Consider the following 27,150-nt stretch of genomic DNA (forward strand, 5'->3'; position numbering starts at 1 on the left):
TGCCTTCCAATTGTCGCTCCAGTAACCAGTGTTCCTCTCCAACCAACCCTTTATTGTCTTTGATTTATTTACTGGTAGTTAAAGTTTAAGAAGCTTTATCTGATCATTCACTTTGTTTGTATCAGTTGAATATTACTTTAATTAGTCTAAGATTTAACCGGTTAAGCCTAAATAGATATTCCTTTTGGCTTCTTCTGACCCCAACTGCCGGCGTTTTGTATGCATCAACTATCTTTGTTTTAGTTCTTTACTGCAACTGCTCAGTCAATGGCGACCGAAACGCAATGCCCATGTCATGTACTGCTTCATTTCAGTAAGAAAAAGACAACCGAAACCGAAAAAAGAGAAATCTGTGATGAAGGGAAAAAAGAAAAAAATCAAAAATATCAGTGAGAGAGCAAAAGTATAGCAATGACGTGCTATTTTCAATAAAAATCGGCACTTGTGTATTTGTATATACGATTGATACGGATTAATGCCGATCACTTCATTCCCATTCATCACTCATCCTCTAATCCCATCTAATACATCCCTCCTTTCTGTCGTATATGTATGCCCAAATGCAGCGCCAATTGCACCAGTTCTAGTCCTTTTGGAATTTATAGAATCCCAGACAAGTTTTGGGATCTGGGTTTCTTGTTTTTTTAATTTTTTTTTATTTGTTTGTTCAATTGTATTAATTGATTATGGGTTCGTCTCTGTTGCGAGTTTTGGGTTTTGTTTTTCTTTTGCTGGGTTACTGTTCTTCTTCTACTTCTCCTCTTCAAGACCAAGAGAGAGATAAGATCACCGAGTTGCCAGGACAGCCGACCAATGTTGGATTCGCTCAGTACTCCGGATACGTGACAGTTGATCAACAGGCCGGCAGAGCCTTGTTCTACTGGTTAACAGAGGCACCGGCAAGTCGTCGGCCCGAGTCGAGACCACTCGTTTTGTGGTTGAATGGAGGGCCTGGGTGTTCATCTGTGGCTTATGGTGCCGCTGAAGAGATCGGGCCATTCCGTATCCATCCCGACGGGAAGACCCTCTTCTTCAACCCCTACGCTTGGAACAATCGTATGTCAAGTTTGAGACTGACCTCTGTTCTCTCATCAAAACTTCTAAAGGAAAAAGAGAACAATTGGCGCCTATGTACGTAGTTCTAATCTCATTTTTGTGTGTTGCAGTGGCAAATATCCTTTTCCTAGAATCTCCAGCGGGGGTCGGTTTCTCGTATTCGAATACGTCATCTGACTTGTATACCGCCGGTGACCAGAGGACAGGTACTTTTATAAGTTCACATAATTCATGCAGAACTCTGTTTTTTTTATTGTTTCATTTCTTTTAAATTTGAATGTTTCCTGTAATTGGTATTGCAAATTTAGTGTTTTGGGAGTGTTAAACTGTAAATTAGTTTCTGTTGGCATCTGTAGATGATTTTGAGATTTCGTTTTTTTTTTTTTTTTTTTTTTTTCAATCTGTAGCTGAAGATGCGTATACTTTCATTGTAAATTGGTTCGAAAGGTTTCCCCAGTACAAGCATCGAGATTTCTATATTGCTGGAGAAAGTTATGCAGGTTTGAAAATTATTCCAAACAGAAACTAGTTTTTTAATTAGTTACTGTCTTGGGTGTTTATGATAATACCCCTGGAGCTGTTTTTTGTTCTATCTATTTCAGGCCATTACGTTCCGCAATTGTCTCAACTTGTTTACCAGAGAAACAAGGGGCTTCAGAATCCTTCTATTAATTTCAAAGGCTTCTTGGTAAGTCGATGAGAATTTTCTTTTACGTGTCTTGGACTCTTTATGCTCAACTGCAGTTCAACAATTATGTGGTTGTTGGCTTTTGTTCTCTCTTTTCAGGTTGGAAATGCTGTTACTGATGATTACCATGATTATGTGGGCACCTTCGAGTATTGGTGGATCCATGGTTTAATTTCTGATGCTACTTACAGAACTCTAAGAGTTGCTTGTGACTTTGGATCCTCACAACACCCATCTGTTGCATGCATCAAGGCTTTTGATGTTGCAGATAAAGAACAAGGGAGCATTGATCCCTACAGCATATTTACACGTCCTTGCAGTAGCGCGATATCTCTCAGGCGCAACTTAAGGGGTCACTATGTAAGCTCCCATGGACCTTGCCTTAGATTTAATTTTCTTTGGGGCTTCATCTCAGCATTATCAGTATCATTTGCAAACACTGAAATGTAAACCCCAAACATCTTGCATATAACAACCTCATATTGCAGTCTTTTCTGCCATACTCTGAAGTCTCTGATATTCTGAGGTACTACTATATTATCTCAGCTCATGGATATCCCTGTGTAGTTTCTTCCCTAAGCATCATTTAAGAGTGCTATCTTCCATAATCTGTGCAGGTCTTTAGAAGTACTGACAAGCACAGATGTTGGTCCACACCCTGAGACACTTGAATTTGTTATCTGAGTATAAGATGTGAAAGTCCTGTCCCCTCTGTGCCTCCATTAACACTTTCTGATAAGACTTGATCTTTCAACCCCATTGTTGTTTGGCTCATCATGACAACCCTGAACTAATATAATTTTGATGTCGACATGGCATGTTACCATCAGTCTAGCTCCCAGAGAGAAGCTAATATCACTTTCCAAGAATGCTCAGCATGCCAGCAGCTCACACAAACCATGCTGGCACTTTGCAACAAATGCCCCCTCCCTCCCTAGTATCCTAACAATCGAAACCAATAAACCTATTCAAGCTTTGACCAAGAGGTAAAAACCAAACATTCTGCCAATAAAGTTATATTACTCAACTGCTAAGAATGGGTAATTATGCAAAGAGATAATTGACCAGCAGATGGGGGTATTTACTTTATAATTCTATAGGTTGTAGATGGCAGGTACTTGGTGCTTTTGGAAGGGTGATGATCAGTGAAAGCAAAGACTGGATAATATCTGAAGGAACCAAAAAAGTATCATTTCTTTGGTGGCTGGACCATCAAGACAGACTTGCCCTTCTCTGAAATGATTATATTGCCAGTTCTTTGCTTTGCTACATAATGGTCCAAATTCATAACGGCTGTTTTACCCTTTGTCAATAATCAATATTTGTTTGTAATGGGGGATCAACTTGTTTAAGGAAGGGGAAGGGTGGTAAAAATCCTTCTTTTGGTTTTATTTGTTAGAATTTTCTCACTGCTTTTGTGCTTATGTTGACACTAATTGTCTTGTTCAAACTCAGCCCTGGATGCCCAGAGCATATGATCCCTGCACCGAGAGGTATTCGATAATATACTTTAATCGGCCAGAAGTGCAAAAGGCGTTGCATGCCAATTTAACTGCCATTTCCTATCCTTGGAAAACATGCAGGTATTGTACCATTCTAGAAGTTGGTTGAATTGTTGAATGTTTGTAACAATGCAGTTCACCAAGTTCCTTGTTGCAGTGACATTGTTGGGGACTATTGGGCAGATTCTCCATTATCCATGCTTCCTATTTATGAAGAACTTATTGCTGCAGGTCTTCGGATTTGGGTATTCAGGTAAATTCCTTTAACTCTTTACTTTACCTATCTTAGTTAAATTTGTTATTGATAAAAATATTTTGAATTTTCCATTATATTACCTGATTGCTTTACTTTTATCTCTAACGCCACATTTACATGGGTAGTGGCATTTATAAGATGTGCTTATAAAATAAGCAGCACATCATTTTCAAAATATTGCATTTTGATCAACTATATGTGATTTTGATTCATGAAGAGGGGTAATATTGAAGTAATCCAACGAACTGAAGTGTCTATATCTGCATGGATATAAGGAAAGACCAGGTTTCTCATCTGAACAGGATTAAAATCACTTTGATTTGCAGGGTTCAAAATGCGAACCCTGTAAAACAATTCAACTTTGTAGCTTTCTAGGAACCAAAATGTTACAATTGCAAAAAAAAAAAAAGAAAAAAAAGTGATGGTAACTCTACCAACTTGACTTGGTACTTCCATCTTGCTTGATAGCCATGATAGGTTACACTTGATCCATGTGACAACCCTATGTTTATACAGATCATACTTGGGAATTAAAATCTATTGTAGGGCCTATACTTCCAAACATCATCTAACCTAGTAAAATTAGTTCATCTCCAGTGACTCAGCTTGCATCCTTTGGAAATGATTTTGGACAACTTGGTCTTGTTAAATAAAAACATATCCGGTATCCCCCTGGAGGGTGTTATGGGCACCATATTAGCTTATAGGATGATAATCCCAGTGAACAACAACAAACTTCATTTCCCAGAATGGGTGGTATCTGCACAATCAGATCTTGGTTAATCATTCAATGACTGCTCTATTGGTTGTGGTAGGTCATGAAGTGATAGGTGATGAAAATATCTGTTCAAACTCACTAGTAATAGCATCAGCATCCCCTCAACCCTTTAAGGGTGTTGATAAATTTTATTTTTCCATACATCTTTGACATGATGTGGAAGCCAAGAAGGCCAAAAACATGCTGGCTTCTTCATATGGGATTGAAGCATAGCCAAAAACATGTTCTTACTTGGTGTCAAATTTCACTGTTCTGTCATATTTCCGTTTTTTCCCCTTGCCTACCATTTTTTGATGAATGGATGCTTATAGCAACATTCTAAGAGACACTGTGTACTTTTTTATATTATAATGTTCTTTATTTGGTAAATTGGTTCTTCGTAAGATACAAAGGCAATATCAAAATTTCATGGCCGTATCGGCCAGTACGTATCATATTGGTGGCTTCCTGGTATGCCCCTACAGGGGATGTTTAAGGGTCTGACCTGGCTCAGGGGGTAGATGGGCCTTAAATTGACCCCTCTGAACCAGTTTCAAAGAAAAACTAATATATATATATATCATAACCTCATCTTCCATAATCCATGGATTTCATAATGCTTCCTGTATCTGATTGTGGCTTGTGATTGAACACATTGTTCAGTGGAGACACAGATGCGGTAGTACCTCTGACTGCAACTAGATACTCTATTGATGCTCTGAAGCTACCAACAGTTATGAATTGGTATCCCTGGTATGACCATGGAAAGGTCAGTATTGTAAACTAAAATCTCAGGATTCTTATTTTAATCATCTTATGTGGATCCTCTCACAGCTTTTTTTTTTTTCATTCCTTTTTCTCTTTTACCAAGTTCCCATTTTATAGATGTAATTTTTGTGATATAGGTTGGTGGGTGGAGCCAAGTGTACAAAGGTCTGACCTTCGTAACAGTAAGGGGTGCAGGGCATGAGGTTCCACTTCATCGTCCTCGACAAGTTCTCATATTATTTAAATATTTCTTAGAGAATAAGCCAATGCCGAGCTAACTGGTTCTCTCTGATTCATCATGTTCCCTTCTCTATAAGCTATCTGGGGTCTAGAAGGAAAGAAATAAGTAGAGAAATTACCTGCACATCCAATTCATGTTTAGTGATAGTATTTGTTTTCTGGGAAGATTAGGAGGTTTTTCATCTCCTTGAAACAAATAATTCCACTGTTTTTTTAGCTTATTTATTCCTCTACACAGATTCATGTAAAAGTGTTAACAGATAAAACATTTAAACAAAGAAGTTAGTTAATGTAATACAAATATGTGAAATTGGTTATTCTTTGAAAGGCCAGTTCGTTTGCTTCATTTCATTTTTATGTTGAATATTCAAACTTGAGTGTAGCCTCATGATATACAAGTAGAGGACCACCCACCATTCCACCCGAAGGGGAAGAAAAAAACCCTACTCTTTAATTGCAGACCAATATGGAGGTAGTTTAATCCGTGTAGATTTATTGGGTTCAAGCTCAATCCTACCATGCCAAGAACATGTAACATTCCAAAAATGCTTAAATTTTTATTACACTTCTTTTCATTTATTATGTTAGGAATAAGGTGCACCAATGTTCTTTTATCCCTTGCTAAAGTTGCACAATAACCGATTTATCCAAAAAAGTGGCATTACTAAAATGATAATATTGTCACATCATGTATTAATTAGATAAGTAATTTACCAAAATAAGTTGTCTAGGTAAATAAGTTGTTCAAGAATCATTCTTTTTTGCGGGACCCATTAATACCAAAATAGGAATGGAGGTGAACCCACAAACTTACCCTCCCTTGAGTCCGAATCAGCTACCAACAAAATGCATTCCAACTATCTGTCAACATGATCTCACACCACACATCTCATACATGATGGGTCCCCACTTTTATGGTGGGTCCCAATCTCATGGTGCAATGTGCAATGTTGGTTTGTTGGACCAAGTTGGAAGAAGGTTGCAATGTGTTTTGTTGACAGAAAATCCTAATTCTACTTACTTCCCAAAAACGAAAGAGGCCTATCATAAATTAATAGGTAAATTTCTTAAATTATCCTTATGTTTTTGCAAATTGATTAAGTGTACTGTTATTGTTTGAAAATTGTCTAATGATACCTCTACTATTTCTGACAATTAACTATCATTAACTGTTCACATGTGTGATCAGGTGATTGTTGTATTTTTGAAAATTCCCACCTTACCCTTCGAAAATGCCCTCGTCTGGGAGAGACGGTTCTGTCTAAGTACCTTGTTTACCGGTATCAACTCAAGAGTGAGAGAGCGAGCTCAAAATTGGTTATCTCCGGCACTGGCACCAGCTTTTGCATACCAAACGCTGAATGCCTGTCCTTCCTAAGAAGAAGAAACCCTAACCATATTTCCTGAGGCATTTGCAGAGGGCTTTCATATGCTGAGCAGCAAACCAGTTATTAGATGGATTTACGAAGGATTGGAACAGGGACGAAGCCATGGCCACGAACTTCTTTGCATCTCTCTCCCTCTCTCTCTGTCCCCTTCGTTCTCTCCCTTGTTTCATCACCGCCGCTGCTGCAAGTTGCAGCAACGACGAACCCCTCCACGTCCGACCCCAGTTAAGTTAACCAGGATGCAACTTTGTGAAATCTTTATCCCATCTATCTCTCGGTAGACAGAAGGAGAAAGCTTTTTGTTGGAAAGGCTAAGACAATAGCATGAGAATACTTTGAAACCAATTGGATATCCTCCCACACCGGACCTCTTTCTCAAAGATGATCAAATACATCAAAAGAAGCAAAGATTGTTCAACTCAGATCGAATAACCAGAAACACCTAAATGGAAATATTTCTCCCATGGATCCAAGACAATTTCACCGATACCCATTTGAAATTCTCAAATAGATATTGATGATGTCGATGAAAAAGAAAACGAGCGAGAGAGAAGAGATTGAAGAAAGCCACAGCCGACCAGGGTACGCCTTTATGAAGAAGAGAAGCTAGTTTATAGAACCAAACACATTCTCCTTCGACGCAGCTTTGCTCAGGTCCTCTCTCTCTCTCCCTATTCCCTTCGTTCTCTCTCCTTCTCGCCCCTCTTTCTGTAACAGTGGCGGACCCCTCCACATCTGACCTTCCTCCACCGTCTCCACCTCCGGCCTCTCTCTCTCTCTCTCTCTCTCCTTCATCCCCTCCATTCTCTCTCCCCTGTTTTGTCACCACCTAGTGGAACCCTCCACCGGCCTCACTCACTCCAAAGCACCCAAGGGCAAGCTCTAAACGCCTCCACCATTTGCCACCTCCTCAAACTCCTCCAACAGATCCCGCCTCGCCCTCACTAGAATCTGCTGCCTCCTCAAACTCTTCCAACAGGTTCTGGCTTCACCCATCCGGCAATCTTCAGCAAACCATTCCCGTAAGACATGGGAAAGCATTCCAGTAAGAGAGACATGGGAAAGCATTCCGGTAATACGGGAGCCTTCCATGCCTCCGTTTATGAAGGAGCTTCAGCTTTGAAAAAATGTGCCTCTTCTTTCTTTAGTATTTTTGCCATTAAAACTGACAAAGAGCTTGCACCGGAGCTTAGGGCACTGGGACTGAGAGCGAGACCATATGGGAGGAACTTTGTTTTCTCATAGCTCATCAGCTGAAAAATGGCGAGATTCGTGAGTCAGCTGAAAAAAAGAGCTTGCACCGGAACTCTGTTTTGCTCCTGCTCGACAATTGCAATCTCTTGAACTTTTTAATATGTCTTAGGATCTTGATCGAGGGAGCAATAGGTTCAGCTTCCATATGCCGATCATCGTTGGCTTTGTCATAGGTGGCAGCAGTTGAATCGTATGCAATCGATCACCAAAAACCCTCTACAGATCGTGGCAATGTTCTGTAGTGGCCGCCGTCGCCTACGACGACTGGGCGTTCTGTTCAGATGAGCGAGTCTGCACATATGCAAAGCAAGGGACAAAAAGGTAAATTTAGCTTTCGATAAGATTTAGTCAATTGTAAGAAACATTTTCAAACAGTAGAAATACACTTAATCAATTCGCTAAACTATAAGGGTAATTCAAAGAATTTACCCTAAATTAATTTCTAACTACAAATTCTCCCTTGCTATATTTGCAAAAGGGCATACATTTCCTCCAAAAGTCCATTGTTTTGGCTTAAAAAACAATAATAATAAATCCGTAGCTCGACCAACAAAAAAGTGAAAGGTCTTCTCAAGAGAAGTGCAACAGTTGCAATTTATATTCTCAAATAATTAATGGGAGATCACTTGTTCATATGTTGATATTGTTTTTTTTTTTAAATCAAATATGTTGTAAATCCCCTTAATCTCTCCACATAATCCTCCCTTCTTCAAGCTAAAGCTATTAAAAGGATGTCTCAATTGACTACTAATCTCCATAGAGCCCATTTTGGGAAACTAACGACTTCATGTTCTATTCCTTACTTGTGTGATTTATTTCATGGAGAGATATTTCTAATGCAAGGCTATAAAGGCCGTTCGAACTATACAAACTTTTTCCAGTATTATATAGGGGGAGATGTTCCCAATTCATGGGGGTAGTGTGTTGTGGGCAGAGTTCTCATATGCAAGAGATCTGGAGTCGAACATGCCTTGTTTCGTTTTTGAATTATATATCCTACTAAGTTGAAATCCCAAGCCACAATAATTTCATGAGTTGATTTTTTTCTTTTTCTCACAGCTAGCTTTTTGAAACAGCAAGTGAAATATTTAGGGATGGCAATTTCCCTATCCCCATCGGGTACCTAACCTCCCTGACCCGATAGGGTCGGGGTGGGGAATGAAGTGTCCCCCCCCCCTACACACACACACACACACACATATATATATATATATATATATATATATATATATATATATATATATATATATATATATATATATATATATATATATATATTGATGTAGTGCGATTCGGTCACTCATAGCTGGCGCTCACTTGGCTCCTAGAAGATACCTGAGAAGAAGGAAATTCCCGGAGGGAGTTACCCGGCGGGAACACTCCGATGATTAAGTTAGTACTTAGTAGGAGAAGCAAAGAGGAAGATGAAGACTAAGAGTGAGATAGCGTGTACCGTAGATCAATCCCCCCCCTCCCTTGATGTTGAACTCCTTATAGCAGAAATCTGTTACCTCTCCCTGTCAGCTTCTGACATGGCGGGTATAACCGTCACTGCCAACCTACCGCAACCGTTATTGGCAGGGCTGAGGTGGCACGGGCGGGGCCATCACCGCTGGGTACGTGTCTGTCATGTGTAGGACACCTTCTAAAGGTGGCAGGCACGACGCTGCCTGACGAGGGACACGGCTGTTGTCACCAGATTTGTTTGGTACGGCGATCGGGCAAGAGATTTTCCTGCCTTCCCTCATGCGGCTCGTAGAGCTGCCACCAACTGGGGTGCTTCGGGGCAGATGGGTCCCTATCTCGAAGCACCGAGGTGCTCCTTCCCAGGTGGGTAAAAGCTTGGCGTCCCTTAGGGGAGAGCCCGGGCTCTCCGAGCTAGGCGAGGGACTGACTCGCCGAGGTATTAGCCCTCGGCGAGTTGACTGTCTATGACTTGGCGCTTCCTCCGTGCCGAGTCGGGATCGTGCTGCTAGGCTGGACTGTTCACCAAGCCAGGTCATGTGCACGTGTCCTGGGTTCATGGGGTTGAGCCAAATCGGGGTTTGGAGAGGTGCCACACTGGTTGCTAACTCACGGGGTTCAGACTCGACCGACCCGGGAGCTTCGGGCTCACCCGAGGTGGGAGCTTTGCGCTCAACCGGCCTGGGAACTTCGGAGTTGAATGTGCATTCGGCTATGAAATCTGCTAAGGCTTGGGCCTTAATGGCAATTCGCGGCTTGTACTGGAGGTCGTACTCGCTGAGCTCAACGGCCCACTTTGTCAACCGACCAGAGACCTCGGGCTTAAGCAACACCTACCTCAGAGGTTTGTCGGTGATGACGATAATAGTATGAGCTTGGAAGTACGGGCAGAGCTTCCGAGCTGCGATTATCAGTGCGTATGCTAGCTTTTCCATCTCCGGGTATCTCGTTTCTGTTCCCTGCAATACTTTACTAACATAATAGATGGGTCATTGGACCCGATCTACTTCCTTTATTAGTACCAAACTGACCACTTCATCGCTCGCGAGAGGTACAGTTCTAAAACATCGCCCTCCTCGGGCCGGGTTAAAGTCGGCACACTAGCGAGGTATTTCTTGAGCTTGTCGAACGTGAGCTGGCAATCTTGGGTCCATTCGAACCCTTTGCTCTTAATTGCCTTAAATAACGGTAGACAGTGGTTCGCCGATTTAGACATGAAGCGGCTCAAGGCGGCTATGCGACCATTCAACCTCTAAACCTCCTTCAACTTCTGGGGCGGTCCCATATCTAAAATGGCCTTAATTTTATCCGGGTTGGCTTCGATGCCGCGCCGGTTAACGATGTATCCTAGGAACTTGCCCGAGGTCACCCCAAACACACACTTGTTTGGGTTCAGTCTCATATTAAACTTACACAGAATTTCAAAAACAGAATGCAAATCTTGTATTAATTCATGTGAGAATTGAGTTTTGACGACCATGTCGTTTACATAGCATTCTACTTTTCTGTCGATTAACGGCGCAAACAACTTATTTACAAGCCTTTGAAAGGTTGCCCCTGTGTTTCTCAACCCGAAGGGCATAACCTTGTAACAGTATAGGCCGAATTCCGTGATGAAGGCAGTCTTTTCTTCGTCCGCCGGGTCCATCTTGATTTGGTTATAGCCCGAATAGGCATCTAAGAAACTCAACAACTCGTGCCCTGAGGTCGCATCCACCAAACGGTCAATTCTGGGGAGCGGGAAGCAGTCTTTCGGGCAGGCTCGGTTTAGGTCGGTGTAGTCGACGCACATGCGCCACTTGTCGTTAGCCTTCTTTACCAGAACTGGGTTGGCTACCCAGCTCGGGTAATGGACTTCTCTTATGAAGTCAGCTGCGAGGAGCTTCTCGACCTCCTCGTCAACCGCTTTCCACTGCTCTGGGCTAGGTTGCGTTTCATCAGTCTAACGGGCCTAACAACAGGATCAGTATTCAACTTGTGAGTTATGAGTTTGGGGTCTACACCGGGCATCTCTGCCGCGGACCATGCATAAATATCTAAATTTTGAAGTAAGAAGCTTACCAGTTCGGATCGTAAAGGTTCTTGGACGGAAGCGCCGATTTGAAGCGTTCGGGCTGGGTCCACTACTGAAGTCGGAACCACGACTGTTTCTTTTGTTGGCGCGGCTCATTCTTCGCCTTGCTCCATAGGCCGCTCCAGCTCGAGGTTATCGGCTACCTTGGTTTTTCCCTTCAGGGCAGCGACATAGCACTTACGGGACTCGAGCTGGTCGCCCCACGCTACTCCCACATCGAAGTCGGTTGGGAACTTCATAGCCAAATGGTAAGTGGAGACCACCGCCCGTAGGACATGGATGATCGGTCGACCTACTATGGCATTGTAGGGGGAGGGGGTCGCGACCACCAAGAAGTCGTGCTTGAACCTGACAACACAAGGCCACGTGCCAACTTCCACAGGTACTGTTATTTTTCCAAGGGGCCGAACTTCTTCTCCGCTGAAGCCTACAAAAGGAGTGTTTGCGGGCTTCAGGTCGCTTCTCTGCAACTGGAGCTGGTCAAATGTAGCTTTGAAGAGGATGTCGGCTGAGCTGCCTGAGTCGACGAGTACACGCCTAACCTCAAAGTCGTTAACTCTTAGTTTTATTATGAGCGCGTCGTCGTGGGGGTAGTGGACTCCTCGTGCATCATCTTCTGTGAAGAAAATTGGCTCTTCTGTCCTCGGCCGTTTTGGGGGGTTCTGCTCCTCCCGAGTGGCTTCACGAACCGAAGTCCGAGTTGCTGCTGAAGTGCAACCCGCGACGATAGAGCCTCCCACTATCATGTGGATGGTTCCCCGGACTGGCCTCTCCTCCGGAGGCTGCCTTTGCGGTTGTTCGACCGGCCTGCTGCTGGACTCGGGAGCATCCTTACCGCGCTCCCCTTGTTGACCTGTTTTATTACTATTATTATTATTCTATACAAAGTTTCTTAGATACCCGCGACGGATGAGCTCCTCTATCTCATTGCGGAGGTTTTTACAACTCTCGGTACTGTGACCGTGATCTTTGTGAAAACTGCAATACATATTCTTATTTCTTTCATTGGGATTCCCCCTTAGACGGGGTGGCCACTTCACATACAGGGGCATCCTTGATCGCCATCAGGATTTCAGCCCTCTTCGTGTTCAGTGGGGTGTAATCGGCTCGGTCCGCTACAGGAGGTCGGAATAATTGACCCGGCCTTGCCCCCCGAGCTGTGTCCATTTTCTTTCGGCTGTCTCCTTGACTGGAGAGCTCTCCTTCCCTCTTTCTTTTTTCGGGCGCACCTTCGCCCTTTTGGTTAATCTCCTCTTCGGTGGCTATGAACCTGTCCGCAAGCTTCAGGAACTCGGTTATGGTCGCTGGTTGGTTGACGACCATGTGCCATTTAAACTCTTTGTGTGTCACGCCCTTCTTAGTTGCTGCAAGGCGTACGGCGGGTCCAGGCGTGGTATCTGGATACAGGCATCGTTGAACCGTTTGATATAGCTTCAGATGGATTCCCCCTCTCTGTACTATGCTGAGGAGACTTTCTTCAGTTCGCGAACACCGCTTTCTAGTAACGAAGTGGGACGAGAAGGTTTGTGCGAACTGTGCCCAACTTCTTATCGACCCGGGTGCCAAGTTCCGGTACCACGTACGGGCTGCTCCCCTAAAAGTAGTGGAGAAGGCCATGCACATGCACGACTCACTAGCTCGCGCCGGGTGCATCTGTGGCTGAAAGGCATCTACGTGATCATTTGGGTCAAACGACCCGTCATACTTGTTAAGAGGGGGAAGCTTGAAGTCTTTGGGCATCGGGACTGCCAGGAGTTCGGAAGATAGGGTGGATGGAACCGAGAGGAGGGGAGCTTTGACTTCGGCCGAGCTTACCTCTTCTTTGCCCATGAGCTCGGGCAAGTCGCGGGTGACAGATTGGCGAGCTCGGCGGCGGTGTCTCTGCTTCTTGGTGGGCTCGGCGTTCGTGCTACTCGCCTCTACGCTGTCCGGAATGGTTTGTGCAGGAAGTAGCCCGGTCTGCTGGTGATGGCTGCGGACAGAGGGGTCTTGCTTGGAATCTGTTGCCAGGACCTCGAACCGGTTCTCAAGGAGCGGGGTTTTAGACTTCGACTGCCGAGGTGACGTAGACCTGGCGAGCTGGGGTCCTCCCAACCTGTCCGCCTGCGGTGAGATCGGGGTAGCCGGTCTCTCTCGTCTGCTGCAGGGGGAGGCCTGGTTTTTTGGGAGGTTTTGGGGGACCTCTCCTTAGCCTGAGGGGCGCTCGTCTTGGCGGCGAAACTTAGCTTGCTGCGAGGCTGGGTGCCGAGGCGGAAACTGCGGCTGCTGAAGTTGAGGTTGAGGCAGCTGGAGGAACTATTGCTGATACTGATACTGGGAGACCTGGTGCAGTACGTGTTGTTGATAGAGCTGAAGTTGCTGGAACTGTTGCATTTGGGCCTGCATGGCCCGCATGCACTGCATCGAGTCCTCCAGTTGGTTTGAGCTGGCCGCTGGGGGCACGACCGAAGGTTCGGTGAACGTCGCTACGACTGTAGCAGGGAGTGGGGCGACGACAGGTGCCACTATGAGAGGCACATTCAAGTTGGGGATTCCGTCCGTAGAGAGGGGGACGGTGAACTGTCCGATACAGACAGTAGGAAGCTGGGGTTGTTCCCTGGAGTTGTCCATTTCCGTGCTTCGTCCGACGTTGCTAGAGGAAGCCATGAGCGTTGGATTGTATCGAGGAAGATAAAAACTGAGAAAGTTTAGAGAGAAAGGCCTTTTGAAGCGTTTCCCACAGATGATGCCAAATGATGTAGCGCGATTCGGTCACTCCTACCCGGCGCTCACGTGGCTCCTAGAAGATACCTGAGAAGAAGGAAATTCCCGGAGGGAGTTACCCGGCGGGAACACTCCGATGATTAAGTTAGTACTTGGTAGGAGAAGCAAGGAGGAAGATGAAGACTAAGAGTGAGATAGCGCACGTATCGTAGATCAATCCCCCCCCCCTTGATGCTGAACTCCTTATAGCAGAAATCTGTTATCTCTCCCTGTCAGCTTCTGACATGGCGGGTATAACCGTCGCTGCCAACCTGCCGCAGCCGTTATTGGCAGGACTGAGGTGGCACGTGCGGGGCCGTCACCGCTGGGTACTGCTGTCACCAGATTTGTCTGGTATGGCGATCGGGCAGGAGATTTTCCTGCCTTCCCTCATGCGGCTCACCGAGCTGCCACCAACTAGGGTGCTTCGGGGCAGATGGGTCCCTGTCTCGAAGCACCGAGGTGCTCCTCCCCAGGTGGGTAAAAGCTTGGCGTCCCTTAGGGGAGAGCCCGAGCTCTCCGAGCTAGGCGGGGGACTGACTCACCGAGGTATTAGCCCTCGACGAGTTGATTGTCTGTGACTTGCCGCTTCCTCCGTGCCGAGTCGGGATCGTGCTGCTAGGTTGGACTGTTCACCAAGCCAGGTCATGTGCACGTGTCCTGGGTTCATGGGGTTGAGCCAAATCGTCCTCCATCATATATATATATATATATATATATGAAACAATTTTGGGCATATCTATAATATTATATACTAATAATGTAAACAAAAATAAGTATGATAAATAATAATTATTTTATCAATTATATAAATGAAATGCAAATTTTAAAACCAATTTGAAAATGAAACAATTTCCATATCTAGATGGTAAGTAGGTCAATGATTTAACATTTTGGGTCAAATGGATTAATCTATGATGTCATAATTAAGTAGTAAATATTAAATATACATACATATATACATACATACATATATATATATATATAATATAAACTTTGTATAAAGCATTTTTATATAGTTCTATTGTTATATATTTACCATATTAAACAAAATAAATGTGAAAATAAGAATTACTTTTATTGATGATGAAAATTGAATACATGATTTAAAATTAATTGAAAAAGAAAAATGGTTTTTCCATTCAAGTGGTAGGTTAGTGGTTAAACTATCCATGTCAAAATGCATCAACACATGATGTTATTATTAAATAATAAAATAAATAAAATTCTAGATGATGTATAAATTTGTTGATAATTTTGGGTACATTCTATAATATTATATATTTATCATATAAAAAAAGTGTAATTAATGATGGAAATGGGATAAAAATTAGGATAAAAAATAAAGAGCATTAATGTCTAACATATGACTTGACTAACCATATCAAATGGTTCAATAATTTAATTAGCTAGGTCATCGTAGGCAAATGTTTGGTAGGGATGCAAACAAATCATATCATATTTAGGGTATATTCAAATCTTATCTGATCCAAAGATTCGATTGGATCTCATAAATATTGATTTGAATCCGAATTCGATCAAGATGTCGGATATACGAATCTGATACGATTTTATTTATTTTTTTAAATAATAAATTATTAGAAGAAAAAGAATATATAATAGTTGAAATAAAAACAAAAAATATAAGTATTTTTCAACTATTTCCATCATATAAAAGTACAAAAATGCAATATAAACAACATATTTATAAATAAATAATAAATAACATATATATTATATATAAACAACATAAAACATATTTATAAATAAATAATAAACCACAATATTAAAAACCAATGTTCAAACAATATATTGGAATTGCATTTCCTCTTGGCGAATAAGTAATTTTTATTATCTCATAAATTAAATAATAAAAATAAAAATATATAATTTTTTATAAATTTTATAAAAGAATTTAACATACATTAATATTATATATTCTTCATATTAAACAAAAATACATTTGAAAAAAAAGAATTATTGTTAGTAACAATAATTGAATTACTGACAAGTAACAACGTGAATTTTGTGAATCTCAGAGTTGAAAGTAAGACCTTCCTCGACCAAAGCCGTTGGGCCTTGGTCAGTTAGTCTGGACCGGGTGTGACCCTTCAAGCCCAAATTCTGCTTTTTCTTCTTCATCGCTGCGCAGCGTGCAGTGAGCACTCGCCTTTCCGTAGTTTCCTTTATTGTTATTACATTACATGCGTGTCAAACGTGGGTTTCCCTTACTAATTATTTATGCTTAATTAAAGTAAGAGCTCCTTCTATACTTGTTTATTAGACGATAATGATAACTAAAGTTGTCATTAACTTTTTTCTTCCTTCTCTTTTCTTTTTATACTTGCTTTCTTCTCCAACTCATCCATATTATCAAAATCCATCCTTTGCTTTATTTTATTTTATAGTGCCCACTGCCCACAGCACGACCGTAAAATTAAAATATATATATTGGAAAAGCTTCCAAAAGAGGGACAGATCGGACTTCACATTCGGTTCGGATTTGGTCGACCCAAGATTTTTTTTTGGAAGATGGTCGAGCCAAGTTGCAATACCCTATTTCAGTGAACATTTCCAGCCCTTATCTTATGTATGAATCCCGGCACATTATCACCTTAGGTTAGATGATTCATGATTCTCAGTTTCCCACTTCCCAGGCAGCCGGTATCCAAACACAATGCGTAGGGTTCGAGGCATTTTGAATATTTGAGAAAAAGAAGGCACATCACATTGCCCGTCAAAAAGAGAAAAAGGAGAGGACTGAGAGAGCTTTAAGAAGAAACGAAGAGTAAGAGGGATCGTCCGGGAGACAGAGAGCGAAGATAGGGAGAGATGTATCGATTCAGTAACACTGTAATCGGTTTCCTGAACCTCTTCACGCTTCTGGGTTCAATACCCATCATCGGTGGAGGGCTGTGGATGGCAAGAAACAGCACCAGCTGCGAAAGCTTCTTACAGACATCGCTTCTGGTTATCGGGTTCGTGGTGCTCGTAGTCTCCTTGGCGGGCTTCATAGGGGCCTGCTTTAATGTCGCTTGGGCTCTCTGGGTGTACCTGGCTGTGATGTTGCTTCTCATTGCCACCTTGTTGTCCTTCACCATATTCGGATTCGTCGTCACCAGCCAGGGTGGAGGTGTGCAGGTGCCTGGTCGGGTTTACAAGGAATATAGGCTCCAGGATTACTCCCCATGGTTGAGAAACCGAGTTAAGGATCCTCGCTACTGGAGGACCATCAGGACTTGCCTCTTGGGTTCCAAAACCTGCTCCAAGCTTGCTTATTGGACTCCTCTTGATTATCTAGAAAGGGACCTCTCTCCAATACAGGTCTTCTTCTTCTTCTTCTTCTTTGCTTATTTCCAGTTGCCATAGATAGAGTGATAAGTTCCCATATTTTCTTCCGTGTTTTCTTCTACTCGTTTGTTTTCTTTTGAATTTTTTATAACTCCAGCAGTACTATTCCCTGTTTGTTTTTCTTCCTGAGATTCTGGTTCTGGAATCTGGATGCCAGGAAGGAGAATCAAGAATGGCATAAATAATACCCTCAATATTTTCTATTCAGAAACTGAGAGAACTTATGTCGTATGATATTTTTGGATTCATCAGTCTGGTTGTTGCAAGCCCCCGACTTCGTGCAACTATGGCACGGCAACCATGTTGGCGCAGGACCCGGACTGCTATCGGTGGAACAATGTGGCCACTTTGCTCTGCTATGAGTGCGACTCGTGCAAGGCCGGAGTGCTGGAAGACGTGAGGAGGGATTGGCATAAACTGTCCGTCCTAAACGTTGTAGTGCTTGTGCTGCTCATCTGTATCTACTCCATTGGCTGCTGCGCGTTCCGCAACAGCAGAAGATCTGAAACTGACTACCCCTACGGCCAGAATCGGATGACCAAAGTCCGACCGAGATGGGACTTCTACTGGTAAGTGGACACGCCGGTTGTCATGCATCCTCACTCTCACGTCTCATCCGTCTCTTTCGTCTTTACTTCAAACATCTTTTGAGCATTGGCAGCCTTTGTTTCTGTTTTTACTGCTGAGAGATGCCTCTGGTTTGTTCTTTTTTCAGGTGGAGATGGTGGCATGACAGAAGAGAACAGCTTTATTAGCTCTAGCTGTCTGTCTGCGTCGTTGCTTCTTGGTAGTCTTGATCTGGGACCATCTGGCTTTCTCATCGTATGTGGTTTATAGGTTTGAGAGTATTAATGGTGGCCAGTTTTCAATTTTATTGTAAATAAAGGGTGCAATTTACTTTATTTAAATGTTTGTTTTCCTTCCATTATCTACCTTTTCGAAATTAGTGGAAGCTTTAATGAATCAAGCTGGGAATGTTCTAGTTATGTTATCCATGTATACACATCAACTGGTTCGAAAAGGATGTATCATCCTCCCCACCTCTATATAATATTAGATATTCGTTTGGATTTATTCAAAATTTCAAATTATCAAATATTACGAGGAAGAGAGCGCCAACCCTCTTTATCGTAAGGCATTCATTGGTATCTTCTTATATCTGCATGGCAATTCTTTTTTTTTTCTTTCTTTTTATCTGTTTTGGTGGAACCAACATAAACCTAAAGTCTAAAGATGGAGTAACTTGGCCCCTATATTTTAAGTTGATCGATGAAAGTGTAAGCAAATGGACTCCAGAGAGGTAGTGGTTGAGCTTCCGAAAATCTGAGGCAATGGCGATAATGATGGCAGAGAGAGAGAGAGAGGCAGTGGTTGAGCTTCCGAAAGTCTGAGGCAATGGCCATAATGATGACAGAGAGAGAGAGAAGAGAGAGAGTCTGGATTCTCTCCTATTCAAGTGTTAAAAGTTCTTATTTGGGCATGGCCCTATTTATACCATTTTCTTTTTGAACTTTCTATAATCATTAGTTAGGACCCTATTTATTTGGGCAATGCACGGGCATTATTTATCAACAAAATTGAAGATGGAGTTCTATGGCATTTCCAATTAAATGGTGTCCATATAACTTCAATTCAAGTATTATTTTTTGGGGTTATGCCTAATTTATCTTATTACAATCTAAGTTGCACTTTAGTGAGAGTGATCAATTTCTTATTCTCTAGATAAATTTGTACTATTTTTTTGGGGTTATGCTTAATATTCTTTTTTATTAATTTTTTGGAAAAGATTTTTTATTAAATTTTATTAGTTTATTATTATTTTTGTATTATTTTTAGGTAAAATTGTAAAAAGCATCCTCTTCTAACAATTCCGTAAACCACCTTTGCGTTTTAACCCTAATAAAGGCCTCGATCCCCTATAGTTTTGGGGAAAAAAGTTTAAATACTTCATTTCCCTTGACTTTCCGATAACAAAGACATTAAAGTTACTAATAATTAATAAATTTAATAAATTCAATTGTTAGATAATATACTTTTTTCAAAAGGAATTTAAAATAGTTTGTTTTAAATTAATAAAATTTAATTATAAAACTAATAATTGTTACATAATTTTGTCTTAGTTTCATATTAATTTTAAATTGATATTCAATTTTAATTTATCTTATTCCTTTTATTAATTAAATTGCTTATATTATATTAAGAAAGATATTTTTATCACTAATAATTATTTTTATTTCATTTAAGTAACTTAATAATTTATTTTTATTGTGGTTAATTAATTTTTATTATTTTCAAAGAGAATATAAATGAATTATAATTTTAAATGGAAGTAGATTATTTAGTGCAATAATAAATAACCTTGAATATCTCCATTACTCCAATATAATTAATCCTTACTAATAATTAAAGTTTAATTGTTTATATATAGTTAAATTGAAGTGATATATAGATAAAGTTAATGATTTTTGTGCAATTTAATGGAGTAATGGAGATGAGAGAGAATTAGTGGCATGAGTTATTGAAGGAGAGAGTTAATGGCGTAATTAATGTGAAATTATTAAAAGAGTTAATGGGAAAGAGGAGAGAGATGGAGAGACTTAATAGTGTTTTAATGAAGAGTGTTAAAACTCTTAAAAGTGATTGCTCATTGAGTTATTTTATTAAATTTTAAAATTAGAGATTAAAAAAACCAGAAAAAAGATAGATACCTTTGAGAAGAAACCATAAAAGAGATAAGTGGCTTTTAGAATAAAACATAGAGCAAGATTTTAGAGAGTTGGTTTACTATTTTGAATTGGAGAGGGCTTGTTTTGTTTGGGTTTAAATTAGTGTTTTTGAACCGCCATTGACTCCGATGGTTGGACCATTCAGCTCGGGAACCGTCTAGGCAACCAGTTCCATTTCACCCTCAACCCGGTCATTGGCTTAAAACCATTGATTTGGTCAGCACTCGTTGACTTGGGTGGTCGAACCATTCGACCTATTCAACGGTTTTTGGTTATTTTTTATTTTAATTATATTTTACTTTTTCAGTTGGAATGGGTTTTTTAATTATTTTTTCAGTTGGCCAAAAACCATCCATTCGAACCGGATGGTTGAACCATCAACCTGGAAACTGGTGGCCAAAGTAGTTACAGTTTTGGTCAATTTTTAAAACCTTGGTTTAAATTGAACTGACTTCATTTATTGTGTTTTATAAGCGGTTGTTATTACAGAAAAGGTTATTGAGATTTAATTTTAGGGCCCATTCTTTTTTGTTCCTATTGATCAAGATACCCGTGTTCTTTTTCAGATTTATGTGGGGTTCATGGGAAATTTATTTTCCTTGCATATCACTTACTCTCTCATGTGGGTAAATAACTTTCCCACCTACGGCAAAATTGCCAATACTTAGGCTCTGTTCTCTTTTCAGTAAGTTACTTACCCGGGTAAATGCATTTACCTAGGTAAGTGTTTCCCAGGAAAGACTTATCCGAGTAAGTGCATTTACCCATGTTCTTTTATTTCCTATTAAATAAGGCAATGACCATTTTAGCCATAAAAATCCAATATTAAAAGGGGCATTTTTTCCCATTTAAGTGTTGGCAAATCCCACCCTTCTCCCAAGTGTGAAAGTTATTTACCCACGTAGGAGATGGGTATCACTTACCCGGGTAAGTGGTACCCAGAAAAATAAACTTTCCCTAGCCCCCCACATAAATCTGAAAAAAAAGGGGTTTCTTGGTCAATGGGAATCAACTTTCCCCTCTTACAAAATCCAAAAAAAGAACGCCCCTTAGATAAAACAAAGTTGCCCCTTTTAATAATGGCTAAAATAGCTATTTTCTTATTTACCTGGAAAATACAAGAACATAAATAAATGCATTTATCCAAGTAAATATTTCCCACGAAACATTTACCTGGCCTAGCAACTTCCCTAAAAAACAAACAGGTCTTGATGTGATACAAAATCGATTTTGAGCTTAGTTGTCTTTATTCTTTCTCCATTTCATTTTGGTAAATAGGTTCCTTTTTAACCAAGATGTCTTCTTTAAGCTGTGTAAGTCAACAAGTTCATTGGATTTCTACCCACTTGATCCCTAACCCGTGATTCATCCAGGGGCTTTTGCAACAGGTCTGGTGGTTCCAAGGATTTAAAAGGACAAGCTGATGAAGTGATGATCATCCGAAACAGAATCATGATATAGTAATACAAAAGGGAAAAGCATATGGTGTCAGTAGTACAAGAGGAATAAGCATATGAATTCCTCTGGTTACAACAACAAAAGAAAATTGTAGGTCTAGAGCAACTGGCCCAACGAGCTTTTAAAATCTCGGGCCGGGCATTGGGCAGTAAAATAGCCCAGATGATGATAATTGAGACCCAAAATATATAGCAACTAACAAGTGCCACAGTCCACAATAGTTGTTATGAATTCAGGCAAGGTTCAAACTTCAAAATATCAACATGTGTTGGTCCGTATTAGCTGATATATCGTTCTGGGGCCCCTCCGATATGCCCTTATAGTGGATGTATCGGGGGTCTAACCGGTTCAGGGAGTGGAGGAGCCTTAAACTGCCCCCTGAACCGATTTCAGAAAAAAATAAAAAAAATACAGTACTGATTTGCCGGATACACCCCTACCGATATATCGGATGTATCGATATTTTAAACCTTGAATTCAGGTTGCTTTGATCCCTTTGTAGTATTAAGTTGGGCTGGTTTTGGGTAAGGCACCTTGATCTTGAATTGGATTTCTTGCCCTATCTTAGCCCAGAACTAGGTATGTAGGTTGGGCCGGGACGAGGCTTTTAGACTCAGATTCTCGTGATCTATGTTCTCAACCCAGTCCGACGATTCTGTCCCTTTCTAGTCTTGAAATGTGAAATAAAAATATACAAGGGCAAGATCATCCTAATGGAATACGGATATTTTCCGTCAATTTTCCTAATGGAATGCAAATCCTAGCCTCCTTAGAGGGGAATGTGACACAAAATGAAATGAAATTTAGTCTTAATTTAGGAAGAGTGTGGATATAAATATACAGTGTAAATAAAAGATTTAAAAATACTCTGTGAAAGGTTTTGTATTATATATATATATATACAGGTTTTGTGTTATCAACCTAATCAGTTTGGAAAGAGTATAAATACAAATATATACAAAATAATACAAAATATATGAATTTGCACTCTACATTTTTGTATTTCTATTCCTTACAAACTGAGTTTATCAACTTAACCAGTTTGGAAAGAGTACAAATACAAATATGTACAGTATAAATATATACAAAATATAAGGTTTTGCATTTTACATATTTGTATTTGTACTCTTTCCAAACTGAGCCTAAATGAAACATCCATAAGGGGTTTATGGAGCTCACCTAGTAAGTATTAGGAAAAGTCTATGCAGTGGTGATTCTAAGTGAATGGAAGAGCTTTGGCCAATCAAAACCCCCTCAGGCTCCATTTGTTTGCAATACAATGTCGAATTGGGGTATTTATGTATTGCGGTTTGTGTTTGCGAGCGTTTGTTTAACATTTAAAAAAATAATGATTACGAAATCAAAATGTATTTTCTGACATTTTTGTACTATGAAAAGAGAAAATTACTGTATTTGTATTCATAAACCGAAAAAAGGGTAAATATGTAATATACATATTTTCAACGCAGCCTTTAGGTTTTGATAAATATTACCTGATTGGTTCGCTATCAATCTCTCTCTGACCCACAACTATCAAAAGAAAAAAAGAAAAAATCCTTTCAGGGTAGATTTTCAAATTTTTGATAAACTAGTATAACCAGTCAATACCCGGCAGCACCATTAAACACTCGCAGAGTTTTTATGATCCATCTGGTTTTAATGACACTCCCGGGCCAGAAAATCATCAGAAACTTAACTTAAAATGTCAGTGGTAGGATTCAAACTCATGACCTATATCATTGCCACAAATTTATGTTAGACCAGTGACCTCTAGAAACTTCCGGATTCCCATAATCCCATCACCTCTAGAAACTTCCAGTAAAGCCTCTTTAAATCTCATTACAGTTTGTCATTTTTCTGAAGTATTCTTTAGTCCTGATTGCAAGTTCACGGGTTGGTGAGCTGGCGAATTGATTGAGTCAATTACAGGAAATTTATGTAAAATGGCCCTGAATTCTATAATATATCTTCATTTATTCCTCTTAGAAAGAAATTTTCTATGCCATAACAATAAGGTGGAGCTTGGAAACATTTGATATGATGAAACTATATTTAATTTTTATAAATGTAATTGTTTATATAATATAGGGGTATAGGTTAATTATTAGGTAAATCCGAGGGGTGGCATAAAGTATTGGATCATAACCTAGAGGGAGGTATAAGTGATGTATCAAATCTTTTCCCCATAATCAAAGTAAATTGAGGAAACAGACAAATGGACTCTCAAAACCTAACTTGCCACTTGGAAATTTTCTGCAGAGTATAGACAGAGGACCCGTCTAAATCAAAATAGATAAATTTGACGGATAATAAGAGATTGAATTAGAACAGTCCAGACTTAATGGTCCAAACTCCAAAGTACTTACGTAGGGTGATGCCCCGTTTGTATGTTGACTTAGGTGTCCCTTTGTATGTTCATCACCTCACCTTATTCACCTTCAACTTTTCCAATTTTCTTATTTGGTCCCTCCCATCACTGCCTTACAGTCACAGATTTACTATTCCGATAGCAATGCTGGTCCTCTCATGCTCCCAACTCTCACTAATGACATTTACAAGCCAACTATCGCATCTTAAAAGTTACTTTACTTATAACCCTAAACCTTACCTCTTATTTTCATGGCCATCACAAGTTGCCAACTGCCGAAATCCCAAATTGTTTGGTTTCATTGTTGATCATCCAAGATATGCAATTTGGGCAGGTTCGCGTCCTTTGGGATGGACTTTTGTATGGGCTTAACCTATAAAATATTAATTTGGATTAACCTTATATATTATTGTAAATTATATAAAATGGACATTTGCCTTGATTTTCATACAGATATAGAATAAATTTTGATTATATAATGCCTATCTTATAATTTTAATATTTTCATACATGCATAACATATGCCCTTACGTCTAGTCACCAATCATGATTTTCAAAATTGGACTGGATCAGACGGTCAGACTGGAAAAATCAGGAACCAGTCATGTGACCAATTTCGTTTTATCCCATAATTGTTATTTCGTCAAAAATCGTTGATTTGGTCAACAAGCTGCTGCCTAGGCGGTCGAATCGTTCAAACCATCCAACGGTTTGGCCGTTTTTATTATTTTATTATTTTTTTATCAAAACGGGCCATTCGTTTGGTTTGAATGGTCAAACTATTCGACCTAGGAACCGAACCCTGAACAGTTCGTTGTCCGGTTTAGATTTAAAAACCTTGTCACCAATTATTACTATAAAGAGAAAGAACGATGAATTTGAATGAATTGGACATCCCTCAAAAGGGCAACAATCTGATTTTAATTTAGGGTTCGACTATGATATAGAAAAGATATGATATCTGAAAAACAATTGACCAATAAACTAGAATCATAAACGTGATAAATCAGGTGTTATTTATCAAAATTCGCGGGTGGGTTTTGATTGGTCAAAACTATTTCCATACCATATCTTTGTCGCATCATAGATTTTCCCGTGAAATAAATACAGAGAAAACATGTTTGGGACAACCGATGATCCAGCAATAACATTAGAGGTGTAAATTGGGTCGTGCCACCCACGGCCTGGCACGGTACAGCACAATGCCACGCGGGCTGTGCCAGGCCCGTTACGATGGTTTGGGCCATGCCGGGCTTGGGGTTCCAGGTCCACGAGTCAGCATTGTGCCGCATGCAACCCACACACCAGCACAGCACGACACAACACACGGACCCATAGCGGGCCGCACTCGGCCCGCATGCTTGTAGCGGGCCACGCTCGGCCCACTCGATGAACTAGTCGTTGGGGGTCCCCAATTGTGTTAGTTTCAACTTTTTTTGGGTTTTTTTTATAAAAATACCCCCTGAACAACTATAACTATATAATGGGGGATATTTATGTATTTTGGTTTTGGGGGGAGAAAGAATTATACAAATGCCCCCCAACACCTATATAACAACTAGTTTTGGGGTGCATTTTGGGTAAAGTGATAAATAATATTACAATAACCAAAATACCCCTCTCAATAACTAAGTAACGACTAGTTTTTAGGGTATTTTGGGCAATTGAATTATTTTCAATACCTATAAATAGCCCTATCCTCCACCATTCTCATCACACAAATTCAACAATTCTCTTAATGTATTCTCTAGTTCTCATACTTTCTCAAGTCTCGATCTGTTAATCTCTCATTCATTCTCTTTTTCTCCAATTCTCAACTTTATTGAAGTTTCAACAAGAAGAAGGCTTGCTCAACAGCTCAAGTATCTAAACTCTCAAGTTAGCAATTTGGGAGGCTTGGACTCTTAGAGTTGAAATGTTTCAATCGTTGAAATCAAGTTAGGATTCCGAACCGGGTAAGTGAAATTAAATTAAATTTTATTTTTTAGAATTTAAAAAAATGGTTGGCTCCTCCGAAACCAATTCCCCAACATATTCAATGTCGACGATATTCAGTCGCAGCATGGTAGTATTAGCACCGGTATGGATGCTATTGATATTGACGGAACTTTCACCCCTAGTATTGATACTAGGGCAAAGAAAAAGAAGGCCACTAAGTTAATTAGCCCGGTTTGGAAAATATTTGAAATAGAGGAGGTTCAAGGGAAGGGAAAAAGAATTGTTTGTCAAAAATGTAGGAAAGATTTTATCTATTGTAGCAAGGGTGGTACTGGCCATTTGGATAGACATTTGCTCACCCATGAGAAAGAAAAAGAAGGGAGAAAAACAACACAAATACAAATTGGGCGGGGGGGTTTTGGTACTTTTAAATATTCTCAAGAAAAATGAGGCAATAATTAGCAAAATACATTGTACATGCTAAACAACCATTTTTGTTAGATGAAGATACTAAACTTGAAAAATGGTTATGTAATTCTATAAATCCACAATTTAAAAATGTTTTCAGAAATACTATTAGATCATATGCTTTAAATATTTTTTTATTCATATAAACAAAATTTAATTTATCTGTTATCAAATCTTAATTCTAAAGTTGCAATTACTTCTAATATTTGAACTTCTAAATTTAACATAAGTTATATTTGTGTTGCCAATCATTTTATTGATGAAAATTGGCTTTTAATTAAAAGAATTTTAAATTTTACTAGGCTTGAATGGCCACATACGGCCTAGCTAATACTGTAAGTATTTTAAATACTTTACATGCTTATTGAATTGACAATAAATTATTTTCTATTAATTTTAATAATGCTAGTAATAATGATTCAACAATAAATATTTTAAAATCTCAATTAAAACCATGTTTAAATTGTAAATTATTTCATATCAGATCTTAAATTTATGTATTCAGGATGCTTTAAATATTATTTTACTAATATTTATAAAATTAGAAATTGTATTATATATATATATATATGAGAAAATCTATGATGCAAAAAAGATAGGATATGGAAAGAGTTTTAACCAATCAAAACCCACCTATGAATTTTGATAAATA

General features: G+C 39.9%; 2 protein-coding genes across 2 annotated transcripts; both read left to right on the plus strand.

The window, feature by feature from the left end:
- The first annotated feature begins 405 nt into the window (after nucleotides 1–405).
- Nucleotides 406–5,599, plus strand: LOC104602658 (serine carboxypeptidase-like 27). Its single transcript, XM_010266437.3, has 9 exons — nucleotides 406–1,056; nucleotides 1,167–1,262; nucleotides 1,464–1,556; nucleotides 1,659–1,744; nucleotides 1,844–2,104; nucleotides 3,200–3,327; nucleotides 3,404–3,499; nucleotides 4,923–5,028; nucleotides 5,165–5,599. Exons 1-9 carry the CDS (start codon nucleotides 687–689, stop codon nucleotides 5,303–5,305), a joined length of 1,377 nt encoding a protein of 458 aa, XP_010264739.1. The 5' UTR covers nucleotides 406–686; the 3' UTR covers nucleotides 5,306–5,599.
- A 2,247-nt stretch (nucleotides 5,600–7,846) lies between these two features.
- LOC104602657 (tetraspanin-6-like) lies at nucleotides 7,847–18,614 on the plus strand. The gene is made up of 4 exons (XM_088898485.1): nucleotides 7,847–8,230; nucleotides 16,598–17,513; nucleotides 17,793–18,109; nucleotides 18,256–18,614. Exons 2-4 carry the CDS (start codon nucleotides 17,022–17,024, stop codon nucleotides 18,293–18,295), a joined length of 849 nt encoding a protein of 282 aa, XP_088754611.1. The 5' UTR covers nucleotides 7,847–8,230; nucleotides 16,598–17,021; the 3' UTR covers nucleotides 18,296–18,614.
- The last annotated feature ends 8,536 nt before the right edge of the window (nucleotides 18,615–27,150 follow it).

Source organism: Nelumbo nucifera, chromosome 2 (genome assembly GCF_055504915.1).
Source record: "Nelumbo nucifera cultivar China Antique chromosome 2, China Antique-T2T, whole genome shotgun sequence".
In the NCBI taxonomy this organism is placed as follows: Eukaryota; Viridiplantae; Streptophyta; class Magnoliopsida; order Proteales; family Nelumbonaceae; genus Nelumbo; species Nelumbo nucifera.